This window comes from Notolepis coatsorum (genome assembly GCF_963971535.1).
Source record: "Notolepis coatsorum genome assembly, chromosome: 2".
Lineage (NCBI taxonomy): Eukaryota > Metazoa > Chordata > Actinopteri > Aulopiformes > Paralepididae > Notolepis > Notolepis coatsorum.
The window spans coordinates 205,366,582-205,380,748 of NC_140166.1; the positions used below are offsets into that span (position 1 = coordinate 205,366,582).

The 14,167-nt window shown below is 43.7% G+C and overlaps 1 protein-coding gene across 3 annotated transcripts in view; it reads left to right on the forward strand.

The window, feature by feature from the left end:
• The window catches only part of LOC311224192 (arf-GAP with coiled-coil, ANK repeat and PH domain-containing protein 2-like), a 77,895-nt gene that overhangs the window by 37,267 nt on the left and 26,461 nt on the right, over positions 1-14,167 (forward strand). For all 3 annotated transcript variants that reach the window (XM_084309070.1, XM_084309071.1, XM_084309072.1), the window contains exon 9: positions 5,941-6,015. In XM_084309070.1, coding sequence (XP_084165196.1) covers positions 5,941-6,015 — 75 coding nt within the window. The remainder of the gene's footprint in view (positions 1-5,940; positions 6,016-14,167) is intronic.

Below are 14,167 nucleotides of genomic sequence, written 5' to 3' on the forward strand. Positions count from 1 at the left end.
AGCTGGGGTTAGAGGCATTGTTTCGTCTCAGTCCTGTACACAGACTGTGCCCTAGTTTACACTGGCTCCAGGTGGGGCAAGCTAGACTTTGGCCTCCTGCCTTGACCTCCGGCTGACATCTTGCTTCTCTGTGTGAGTTGCTGTTATCTTCTGTGTGTGTGTGTGAGTGTGCATACCGGTATTTGCTTGTTTCTATCTTGTATGGGCCTTGTATATGTATGTACTATGTATGTCTTGTATATCTACTGTCATCTCAATTCTGTGTTTGTGTGTGTTGACCTTTCAGCTGTGGTATGCTGTTGCAGGTATATTTGCTTATGTGTAGCTGTATGCGTTAGTCTATTACCATCTCAATTCTGTGTGTGTGTGTTTTTGTTGACTGTGATAAAGCGATGCTTTCTCTGAGCCAGGGGAGGGTCTAACGGAGGGACCAAACATGACTGTATGATGATTATTATCATAGCAGGCAGAGGAGGGCAGGAGGAGGAGGAGGATGAATGAGGAATGAGGAAGCCAGAGGGCTGGAAAAGGGTTTTCTCTCTGCTGGGACTCACAGGGTGTAAAGTCAGCTGAAGGATCATATGAAACGAACCGAGGAGTGTGAGAAAGAGCGACGGAAAGAAGATCACCAGCTTTGGAAAAACAAATCGGAGCTACTAGCTGGGGGCTCGAGAGAGATCAAGGGTGGACTTCTGAAGTTTGGGAGAAGAAGAGTGGATCATAAGCCCCGCCGTGCCGAGGTTCAAACGGGAGAGAGAGGGAGAACAGAAAGAGAGGAAGATCAAGAGGGAGGGCAGCGAGCTGGTTTCTCTCTACCTCCACCATGAAGCTGAAGAAGATGGAGAGGCTTTGCAGGGAGGTGTGGAGGAGCTGTCAACAGGTCTGTCACCGCTGGTTTAACACCAGGCCACTGGCAGCTTTACCATGTAGACGGAGGACTGAGACTAATGTAGTCACGCTGCGGTTTCTCACGGGATAGGAGCTGGCAGGCTGGGCTGGCTGTTTGGCTCCGATACGATATCTGAGAGGTTACATTTTAACATTAACAATAGTTCTGCTGATCTACTATTTTATTAAGACAGTATGACAAATACATGTTTCCTAGTTTTTTCTTTATTTGGAAAAAACAAATGTAATGTTTTAAAATAAGACAAATGTTAAGAGATGTCTGCAAAACGGAAACAAAAACACAAGACTACTTTAAACACAAGAGTTCTCTATTGTCTATCATTGCCATTATGGTGAATATTGGTAAGAAGCTAATAATATAAGCTGAACCCATCTGTCTGGCCCTAATATGAGCTGAACATATACAAAATGCCGGAGAAGCCTGAGTGTCAAAACGTCCGTTTATTTGGCTGCTGCGTGAAAAGCAGCAATATAGTTGGATTTTTTTTGCAAGTGCGGACATTCTTCTGTTCTGCTCAAGTCATCCTTTCTAGAGTCCAGTATAGGGCTGTCCCCGACTAAGGATTTGGATGGTCGACTATGATTGGCCAACATTTGCTGTTAGTCGACTATTTTTTTACATTTTTGTATCATTCCATTTGGGCTGTGGGGGGTGCTTAATGTCTGAAGGAGTCGACTGAAGGCTTCTTGTCCTCTGCAAAAGCATGTAATTGGTCCACTGATGGATACATCTTGATATTTGTCTAGTCTAGTGTGTTCATAGATGGGTGAAATCCTCTTTCAGTGCCTCTGTGCCTGTTTTCGTAGGCAGTTAGCCTCTGGTATGCGTGCCATTAGCGTTAGCCACGCTTCTAGGCCTCTTTTCTTTTGGAAAGAATGATAAAAACGTTTTATTTTAATTTTTTTTTAATTATATATTCGACAGAGGTTGGCCAGTCGACTACGGCTCCTTTCGACCGATTAGTCGACTAATAGGAGTCAGCCCTAGTCCAGTGTAATTAAGTCCATATTGATATTGAGTGTGTTTCATTCTCACCTCGGACACAGTTGGCAGTAGAGAAGACTGAAGCGCTGGTGGTGGTGGTGTTGTTGTCAAGTTCAGGAATGCTGTTTGGTATAATAATACGGTGGACTGCCACAAATAAATCTATCAAGAAGATTTGACATTTGCTGGATGACATATGAAGGAGGACGGTAAAACAAGGATGGTAAAACTCATCCTTCCGTGACGCCGCTTGGGGCTGAATAACGAGCGCCTCCGTCTGTTTGAATGAATTAATCACCGGTTCATCATCACGGTCACATGCACTGGGATCACATGGAGGGATAGAGACAGACGCTACAAAACCAAAACCTGACATCCTCAGATGTTGTACAATGAGTTGGATAAGATGTGTGAGGCCAGGAGAGACACACACACACACACACTGTGGAAAGATACAGAGAGATACAGCCGAGACTAGATCAGACCGGTTGTTGTGAAGGGATTGGGTGGGGGGGCGGCGTTAGGGGAGAAAACATTTCCCATCTGATGATATCAGCTGGCCGCTCCACCGCCCGCCCACATCCTCCCTAAGCAAAACAAAAAGACTGCCTTTCCTGAAGACACTGAGCTGAGCTGCAGAGCAGTGTCTGGGCAGCGTGGATATGAAATGACACGACGATGGAAGTCGAGACTCTCGGCCGCTTTTAATTTCAGGATATTTCATATCAAATGAGCGGTTAAAGAACAATAGTGTTTTTAGATGGTCCCACCTGGGGTGACCAAAGTAGTTGGACAGATGCGCTCATTGAAATGGAGGTGTCGTTAATACAAAACACTCTGCACTTCATCCCGAGCCGGTCCTTTGTCACATTACTGAGTAATATGAGTGTGGCGCCTGCACAGGGGATGGATCTGACCTCAGCTCGGTACACCGCTGTATTGCATCCTGGTTTAAACACCCTTATTCTATTAAATTGCTGTAGTAGGCTAGTCTACACATGTCTTTGTTATTGGGAGTTGACCAGTATGTGAAGAAGAGCGTGTTTTAATTTGTAATGTCTTGATTTTTGTCTTCTGATGTTGCTTTCTAAATGGCTTTTGAGGGAGCTGATGAAGTGATGGGAATGGATGTTCCTTGTACTGTAAGTTTGTGTAGTTTCACTCGTAGGAGAAGCCTTGCATTAGAGGCTGTAGTGGAATTCACTCGTAGGAGAAGCCTTGCATTAGAGGCTGTAGTGGAATTCACTCCTAGGAGAAGCCTTGCATTAGAGGCTGTAGTGGAATTCACTCATAGAAGCCTTGCAGTAGAGGCTGTGCATTGTCAATGAACATGACTATCTTAATTGAGGCCCCCTCCATTGATCCTATATTGATTTAGGTTTAAAGGTCCCCTCCGCTCCAACACCAACAGTTAACTACTCCTCTTGGAGGCATGACTTAGTACTTACTAGGGATGGGTACCTTTCACATTTGAACCGATACCGGTACCTGTGAATCGATACCGGTACCCAACGATACCTTTTTTCTGTACTTTAGTCTCAAGAAATTTAATTTACCTACCTCAGTCGTGAAAAAAAAAATCCAAACTTCAAATAACTACAATTTCGACAGTTTTCGGCTTGCCATTGCTCCGACTGTTTTGTTGTTGAATCAAGTCAAATCCTAGGTAAGCATATATTGTGCGTGTGAACGTTGACATGAAAATAAAAAAGTAAAAGAAAAAGAAAAGGTAATTTTTTATTTTTTATTTTTTTTGTATCTCACTTGATTCGATACTCGGCAGTACCGACGTGTTTCGGTTCGGTACCTCAAAAGTACCGAATTCGGTACCCATCCCTAGTACTTACTGATTGTTATTTTGCCATCTTCACATTCTTCCACTGGACGGAGGACGGGGGGCTTCTCTGTACTCAACATCAGAGACTGTGATGCAACTAATCCTGTAAACCTATCATGGTCGCTATTGCCCAGCTGGCCACACTGTCATCCAGGAAATGCCGGGGGAGACGTGAGCAGCTCCCCGGCTCTGGAACTCATAGCGACCAGCTATCTTCTCCAGGGCAGCTCCCCGGCTCTGGAACTCTCTCCCTAAGACATTAGAGACTCTAGTCTCCCAGTTTTCACAACCCCGCCTCAAGACCCATCTCTTCTCCACCACTAACATGCTGCCCTGCCCCTGCCTTCTGCCCCCTCCATCCTTGTGTGTTTGTTACTCTTGTCTGTTGTTTGTCTCACTACCGTCACCCCTGTAAAGCGGCTTTGACTTCTAGAAACCCACTGTATAAATGTAATTGATCAATTTAAAACTTCAATAAGAGCGAATAGACTCGTACTTCAGCCTTTGTTCACGTGCTTTCCTGCCCATTTCCTTCAGTGTCATTTTAAGCCGATGGTGATCTGTCTGGCTTTATGTGCTGATCTGGGTCATTCTGTGGCAGAAAACCATCCCGGGCACACGCTAGAATCTCCCAAAGACACATACACAGACCCACTCGCATGCTCACATCACCCGATGACCTCCAGCACTCCAAGTCCCTCGATTTGGAGTGTCTTTTTTTTTCTCCTCTAAAAGGAACCCTTGTGTTCTATTTTCTTTCCTTAACCGGCGGAGAGAAGGGGAGAATCAATCACCCGCAATCCAATTTCACACATGATGACGCTTCGCTGGTAGAATCCATCTTCCCTACAAGAGAGAGAGAGAGAACTGTTGTTTATCTACCAGACGCATTTATGTGTCCGAATCGGAGCGGGAAATAAGCATCCATGCACACCTTTCTCAGCGATAGTAGAGGGTTGTTAAATGAAGTATAGGATATTTCATTTAATTTCAAAGCTTGTATTCAAACTCGAAAGGCAACTGAGGTTCCCCTCTTTTACAGTCACGTTGAGTGTATACTATACTGAAATGAGCGCAAAAAAAGGCACATCAAAATCACACAGCATATAAAATCATAACAATAAGACAACAAGACGGCGGCTACGAATGCTGAAGACTGAGCTCGAACAGGATGCCTCCTGTTCGAGCCCCGCTCTCCACATTGCTTTCAGTTTAGCTGGTCGTCCACAGTAATACACATTGGCCGTATTACGGGGAGGGAAACTGAAGGGTGGGGATCGGGCGTTGTGGACAGCGACTCCTACAGGTCGGTTGGTGCGCCTGCGCAGTAGAATCAAGAAGCGACGGGGGCGGGGCCCCTCCAAAGCCCAGACCCGACGCTGAAAGATCGAGCCGCGCGGGTGAAAGGATGCAACAGCTGTTACCTCGAGTATCGGAAGGGACTCGTGCTATGTATGACTTAGTCCACATTGCAGCCGGCTTGTGGGATGCAAGAAACAACGTTCGAAGACAGGGGAGGGTTGAATTGGACGATATGAAAATTGGGATGGGAGAAAAAGTGGATAAAAAAAAAAACAATAAGACAACAAGGCGAGACAAAAGTAAGGATAACAAATCAATTACAACTTGATTGACAAAGGTTGGAGTGGAGATCAAGGTTTTAAACTCTGCAACAGAGGGGAGAATCTCAAGCTTTCCATGAGCTAGAGGCACATCATAGCAAAATGCAGATTTCCGAGCAAACTCAGGGGACCTTAAGGCCAGCCAGTCACTAAAACGTGTTCCATAGGTTACAAAATTCTATTCCAATAATTATGTAGTAATAAGAAAGTAGCTTACCAATAAGAGCCTTAAAAATGAACAAATACCAGTGTTTGTTGCGCCTCTCCATCAGCGAGGTCCAACCAACCTTCTCATGTGTTATTAGGTTCCTTGGTAGTGTTAGATGGAGTGTATAAGTGTCTCTCTCTCTCCTCATCTCCTTGCATTTGCATGTATGTAGAGATGCAATGCAATGGTATGAAGATCTACAGCCTTAGAGCAATCCATCTAATCCTTTATGAAAATGTTGGGCGATGAGAAGAGAGAATCTTATTTAGGTTTGACCTGATTGATGTGTGTGTGTGTGTGTGTGTGTGTGTGTGTGTGTGTGTGCGCCACAGCAGGTGGTTTGATGAGCTTGGCTAATCAGTGGTTCTGTCTCTGACAGTTGGACCAGCTGGTGGTGGACGCCGCCAAAGAGAAGAGGGACATGGAGCAGAAACACTCTACCATACAGCAGAAGGTACACACACACACACACACACACACACACACACACACACACACACACACACACACACACACACACACACACACACACACACACACACACACACACACACGATTGTCCCTCATTAATCCCATGGTTTTCCCCTCATCTTTCCAGGCTTTCTTTTCTGCCTGGCCACTTGATACACACACACACACACACACACACACACACACACACACACACACACACATGATTGCCCCTCATAATCCCATGGTTTTCCCCTCATCTTTCAAGGCTTTCTTTTCTGCCTGGCCACTTGACACACACACACACACACACACACACGATTTCCCCTCATAATCCCATGGTTTTCCCCTCATCTTTCCAGGCTTTCTTTTCTGCCTGGCTACTTGACACAAACACACACCCACCCTCTGTGTATTTGTTCTGGGTCACTCCAGTCCTAAACAGTAAGCTGATGGTCAATAGATCCTCTGTTATTGCAGCCTGTTCCCATAAGAAGAAGAGCTCTGCTGGGATATGAGCAGACTTACCTTCTACCCCACGGCTAGATGTTCACTTATTTTAATTATTTTTGTCTTATTTAAACGGGTAAGCACCTTGAGACCGATATCTATTTTTCAAAGGAGACCTAAGGAGACCTGTGTACAATAGACATATAAAAAAACACATCGGACAAACAATTACAGTTCAGACAAAGATTCAGTGGAACATGAGTAGAGCTCCGGACTCATGTTCGGAAGATCACCGGTTCGAGCCCCGGTCAAGGCTGTTGTCGGAAAGTGGTGTTGTTGTCCAGCAGGGAGCACTCTGTCCTCTGGACTAGTCCGTAACAATGCCCCTGTTACGGTGATAGGGACACCAAACAGCTGCAAGTGCCGTCCTTCGGATGAGACTCTAAACCCAGGGTATCGCAAAGAGTAGGGGGTTCCCCGACGTTCCTGGCCAAATTCCCATCAGGTCTCTGACATCAAGGCCACCTAATCATCCCTCCCCCTTAATTGGCTGATATCAATCCCTGTCTCATGAGCCGTTCAGCCATTGTGTAGTGTGATGTGTGCGTATGGCAGCCATTGAGCCTGCCTAGCCCAAGGTTGGGTGCTACCAGTGGTGGTGAAGGAGGCAATTTCCACCCTACATTGTCGGGAGCGCTTTGGGTTCTAGAAAAACGCTATATAAATGTTATTAATTATTATTATTATTATTATTATTATTATTATTATTATTATTATTATTATTATTATTATTATCAACAAACATGTAGATCAAAGGAAACAAGTACAAGCTATATCTAAAATATCAGAGTTCAAAACGTTAACATCTTCTAACGGAATGAAATGTTCTAAGGTTTTTTCTGTAGTTCATTCCATTTGTACGTGGGGCATAATATTTAAAACCAGTCTGTAAATGTAATCTAAAGCTAAGTAATCATGTGACCTAGTACCATATATGCTGCATTTAAAAGCAATCAAAGAGCAGAGATAATGGGGAAGTTCCATAAGCAGAGCCTTAGAGATAAATAAAAATACAATGCAAGTCCCTTCTCTCAGTTAAAGAAGGCCATCACACCTTTTCATATACAATACAATGGTGAGTGAGAAATGTATCTCCAGTGATAATGCAGTGCGCTATGCTACACAACATGGAGGGGTTTTAACACTTTGAATGCCAGGCAGCAGGGGGCACTGTGGGCCGTCAGTGCCAGCGTTCTATTCAATGGGGAGAATGGTGTGTTTGCAGTGCTAAAAACTATATTAAATATTATAGCTATGGATCTAATAACATTTTCGATTGTCAGTGAGTTTCTTCCAGTCAACATGCAAAAAACTGATAATTTTTTCATCCGTACATTTCCGTTTTGTACCGTGGTGAATATGAGTATAGTTTGAGTGATTCTGAGTAATCCCAGGAAAAGACGTGAAAACGCAGTTTTATTGGAATTCAGTAAACCCGTTGCCATTCCTCGCTTGGATCAACAATCAATCTGAAATCAACGCTAGATTATCGGTATTATCTTTCACCATGCACGCATGAAAGGGGGCTTGGAGCTGCGTGCTCATCCGTGCCATGATGTGACCAACGGTACACAACACACACACACACACTACACAGACACAGAGCAATCGCGGGGGGAGAAATATCAGATCAACGCAAGATTGGTAATATAGAGTCCTTACCTGGTCTCTGATGTACTGCAAAAAGAATAATCCAATTCCTGATCGCCATTCCAAATATTGATTGTGGTCGTCTTTCCAATGTGTATCAACCAAAACACATGAATCCACGGTGATCCAGTGTCTCCAAACTGTGTGTTCTAACCGCTCCCCATGCCCAATAAGGAAAACCCGGACCGGACTTCTTAAATCGATGCACAGCCCCAGCCAGAGGGATTCCAATGATGTGCAATACCGGCCGCAAGGCGTTAGGAGGCAATTTGTGCAATAATACAAGTAATAAGAATAAGACATAACCGGTATAATGTACATAAAGTTTACAAAAAGCGTGGTAAAAGACATGGACATGCCTCGATGGATTATGAATGGCAATAGCGAATAAAAGAAATAACGAAACTGAAACGTAGATCTATGTGAACGGCACTCAACCGCTGGGCCACAGAAACGTAGATCTCCGTTTTCGGCAACCAAAGGGTTAAGGTGGAGGGAGAGGCATGCGTGTACAGAACGTCACCATAATCAAATACAGACATCATTGTTGATTGTACAATGGTCTTCCTACTGGCAGTAGAAAAGCAGGATTTGTTTCTTTCTATACAAAACCAGTTTTTACTTTAAACTTTTTAGAAAGGTGTTCCACACCATTATCTAACTACATTCCTAACGTTTCTACAATTTGAGTTTGACAACCCTGAAGTGTATGAACACTAATGTTAGGAGTATTTCTCAGACAAAATTATACTAATGCACCTATTCCGCAATTGGTTGAAATGCAACATGTGATCTGTTGGATCATCAGTAGATCTGGCATCAAGAATTGTGCAGATTTTCTCTGTCAGCAATGATACAAATCAAAAGTTTCGCTTCCTGCTATTTATGGCCTCTGGCAGTTCTGACACACACAATTGGGCAATAATCACTAACACTCCACTAGATGGGTATTTAAGTGGTCTGTTTGTTTGTACAAGTGGATTTAGATTTTCTGTAGGCCTTGTTGGATAGGGAATCAGTGGAGATCAATTTAACGCAAGACACAGTTCTTTTAACCTAATAGGAGTTCCCAGACCATCCCAATGTAGGTCACCCAGAATAATTAATTCACAAGAGGTATGATGACATCAGTTTGTCTATTTCCTCTAAGGCCACATTCGTTTCAGAAGGAGGTAAATGCCAATAACAATAACAGTACATCACCCCCAAAGCAGGTGTCCAACACTGTACACTGTACTCACATTTCCTAGGCACAGAGGAAGCAGCAAGTCCATGTACAGATAGATATTCTTTAACAGACTTCTTCCACATGTCCCTCTCCCCACCCAGAACCATACCCAGTTATAGAACTTCCTCACTACAAGAATTTAATAGAAAAGTTAATTGGTAAATTAATGAAGCAATTGGTCAAACCTAATGGAAAAACTTGGAATTATTGAGTCATCAATCAAACCTCAAGCTATTTTTGTCAGTGACCAATCAAATTTAGAGTAGAGTACCCTGCCTTTAACACTTTCAGAGCCCTTGCTTAACCTTGATTTACCGGTTGAATGCCCACCATCCACTTCAATATTAGCGTTAAAAATGCCTAATCTATGTTTTAATTTATGTGTCTAATCTGCCCGTCACTTATCAATGACTAGTTTTCCAGTCAACATTGTCGAAGCGGATTGTTTTTTTATCGGTTCATTTTCGTTTTATAGCATTTTGAAAAGCCCTCGTTTTCAAGGAAAATATAAAGATTCCATGATAAAAGACGTTTACTGGAATATTTTAGAATACACAAAAAGTCATTTTTCGGCCTATTTATGAATCGTTTTCAAATAAACGCTAGATTATCGATAGTATATGTGTACGTATGCACGCTAGAGACGCAAGTTGAAAAATCAATTCTCTTATTTCCTCATCAGCGATCGCGCGCACACACACACACACACACACACACACACACATAGGGCAAACGCTGAGATCTCAGCAAATACAACTCTGATTATCCCAAGACTGGTAAAATAGATTCCTTACCTCAGATCAGATGTTCTCTAAAAAGATCATTCCAATTCCTGATCGCCATTCCAAATATCGATCACGCTTATTGATTGAGTATTGGCTACTGTGAATATACATTCCAGGCTGATTCCCGTCCCGCGATGACTTCCATGTTGAGCAGACAGCTTGCCAGCACAAGGAACCAACTGGCTCCGCCTTTACATATCTACAGATCCCAGGTCAGTCTAAGCGACTGACCTGCAGTTACACAGGGATAGACGATAGGGGGCGCTTTTTTCCATTCTGAGCTGCTGGAGGAGCTGCTGTACCAACGGGAGACTAGGTTGATGAAATATGAAATCAGATCGCTAATAAACAAATAAAACTATATTTGTCGTCGTGGGCACTCAGTGGGGGGCCTAATAAAACGAGATATGTCGTCCGTGGCACTGAAAGTGTTAAGGGAGTTAATCTATAAAATACTATCGATTTCTTTTGACTGTTTACCTACAATGTTTTGTCAACGTCATCCAGGAGGGCTGAATGATTAAAAAAAATATATCTAAGTGCAATCTATCTATTGCAATATAATTTAGAGGGAATAATAGTTTTTGCGTCATTATTAAAATTGTCATTGAAAAACATATGAAAATGATCATGGTGTGATTTTTGCTGGGATCTGTACCTGTATCTATAAGTATGTAGAAAATTATTTGTAGGCCAGGACATCTCTTAACAAATATCGCAGCCTCTTGCAATTTTTTATATTGCCCTAGGCCGTATTGCATATATTGATTACCGGTACATTTGGATGAATTGTTCATCCGGCAGTGTTCACCGGTTCTCAGTGCGGCACTAGTGTCCACCACACCCGGCGTGTCAGGTGACCATCCAGAGGCTGAGCTCACCCATTCATTATTGAAGGCTGGCGGAAGCTTAGAGTTTGACTTCACTGCGCTGCCTCCTCTTCCAGGCCACAGTGTTGGGTGGGTCGTCACCGGGACCAGAACCCCCAGCAGGGCAGGTTTTTTTGAGAGTGAAAACTATGATGGAGAAAGCACCTCGGTATTAGTAAAACAGTTTACTTTCCGTTTGTTTTTCATTCAGCCATGAAAAGATTAGAATTTTGAACAGAGAATCAATAGGAAATGCAAATTCTTACAGGATTCTCTTAAGTGAACAATGTAGAAAATAAATAGAAAGCAAACGGACTGTATAGAATAGAATGGTCTCTTTATTGTCAGTATACAAGTACAACAAGATTACGAACTCAACCTTTTAAGGTGCTACATAGTAAAGTACACAGTTATCAAAATAACAAAGTTAAGGTGCTACACAATAAGTCAACACAATAAGTACACAATTATCATATAACACAAAATTTAATTTGGTATGGATTAGTTACTGCTAGGAGGTTGACACAGTACCGGTAGTACCGTCGGTAGTGTGATAGTAAAGGGTTAACCTTCTGTAGTGTGGCAGTGGAAGGAAGTTTAATGGCCTGGGAATAGCACTGTGGAAAATATCACGGTACTGAGCGTCCATATGATACCGTGGACTAAAAAATCACAATGTACAATACATCTCCAGAGTGGACGAGCTTCACAGCCACAGACAAAGTTGGCCAGCATTTTCCACCCTGATCTGACCAGTTAAACCATAATCTACCATAAGAATGGACGCTCCTGAAACCACACCTACCTCTGCTGTCCTAGTGTAGAATAGAACAGAGACCTGTTGTCATCCACTTGAAAGAATGATAAATTGGCTTTGGTTCAGTTTGCACAATCATATAATAACTATTGTAACCCTTCAGATTCTTCCATATGATCGTCTCCTGTGGCAGCCCTACAAAGCTTCCCTCACATTGTTCTTGTTAAAAGTAAAATAATAAAGGTGGAATTGTCCTGAATGTGATGACCTCTTCCTGTCCTTTTTTCATTGTCTGTCCTTTGCATTCCTTTAGTGTGTATGCCTGTCTTTGTTTCTTTTCTGTGTGTCATAAATGGTACCATAGTTGTGCTCTCTCTCACTCTCCCTGTCTCTCATTCTCTCTCTCTCTCATTCTTACTCTCTCATTCTTTCCCCTCTCTCTCTCTCTCTTAGTATCTCTCTCTCTAGACAGCCGGTACAAGCACCCTTGCCAACTTTCGCTCATCCTTGAGTGCCCGTATTTCTAACCCCCAGCCCTCCCATCCTCTCTACCCCTTCCATTTCACTTGATGCTATTTTTATGTTTCCCCCTCTCTCTCTCTCTCTCTCTCTCTCTCTCCATCCTCCCCCCCTCCCCCCTCCGTCTCTCACTCTCTTTTCATCCTCTCTCGTGTGGCTGTGTTGTGTCTTCAGCGGTCCTAACCACAGCTCTTGTTCTTCTCTCTCGCTCTCTCTCTCTCCTTCCAGGCTGCTCTGCAGGTAAGCCTCTCTTCCTCCTTCTTCCCACCTGGTTCTCGTCTCCGTCCCTCATCTGCATGTCGGGGTAGAAACGTCGTCACGGCGATGTAACAGACCATCTGAGCGAGGCGACCGGACCGACGCGTAACAGCGCGGCCCACGTGTCTTATCATCGCATGCGTCACCCGTGTTGATTTTAGTGCATGTTTTTTAGCCGCAGCGAAGCGCCGGTCGTTTGCGACGTTGAAACCGTGCCGCGGTGAGACCTCCCGTCTCGTTGGGTCGCTCCACTCAGAACGTCCGCTGTGGTGCGGTAGTGAGACTCTGCTCTCTTTACCACTTGTCTGTCCTCGTGAGACGTCTCGGGGGTCCTGCAGGTGGGTTTAGTATGCCTCCTATCTGCCTGTGTGAATTATTCAGGAGCCAAGGTAATGGCCAGAGGGCATTATGGTGTCACAGCGCGCTCCCTGCAGGAAGAGAGAGAGAGAGAGGGATGGAGAGAAGGAAAGAGAGGGAAAGAGAGAGAAAGAGAGGAAGGCTTCAAGTGTGAAGGATTATCGGTCTCCTATCTTGAGGACGTTCGCTTTAAAAGGGCTTTGAATTTGACTGGTTGCCTTTCAACTGGAAAGATGTACAGTAGTGTGTACAGAACACACACACACACACACACACACACACACACACACACACACACGTGAGACAAGGAGGGAAAAGCTGAGTCAGTGCAGCTCTTAAACAGGCTGTATAAATGTTTGATGCCAGAGCTCCTCTGCACGGACCAGTTGGTTATTCTAACCCCAGAGTGGCAATCACACACACACACACACCCCAACACACACACCAACACACACACCAGTGACCTTCGCTCGAAGTCGCATAAGTAGGAGGGGCCCGGCTCAGATGGAGCCGGTGACGAGAATTGACAACAGCGACCACACACACACACACACACACACACACACACACACACACACACACACACACAGAGAGAAGGGGTGGTGGGGGCTTGTCTTCTAGTGTGACAGGGACTGTCAATGAGCTGCTTCGTTAGAACAATAGGAGGTAGCAGGCTCTTACTGTCGGCACTCGGAAACATAGTTGTCTCTCAGATATGAAGATCTTCAGTAGGTTCCACTATGTATGGTATCTGGTGAGTGCACTGGAGGAATGGGGGCTGTGTGTGTGTGTGTGTGTGTGTGTGGGTATGTGTGTGTGTGTGTGTGTGTGTTTTTTGTGTGTGTTGCCCCGTATGGGTATGTGACTATTTATAGAGTGGCATGGCAGTGCACTCTGAGGAGGCAGATATTAATGATGTGTTTTTAAAGGGGACATATTGTATCTTTTCAGCTATTTCATACGACTGCCTTGAATCTGTGGAACATGTGTTTTTCTTTTTGGTAAAGAAACTATACATGTAATTCTAATGATTTATTAAAGAAACTAGTCTAAATGTAATTCTAATGATGTATTAAAGAAACTAGTCTAAATGTAATTCTAATGATGTATTAAAGAAACTAGTCTAAATGTAATTCTAATGATGTATTAAAGAAACTAGTCTACATGTAATTCTAATGATTTAATAAAGAAACTAGTCTAAATGTAATTCTAGCATCTCTTTC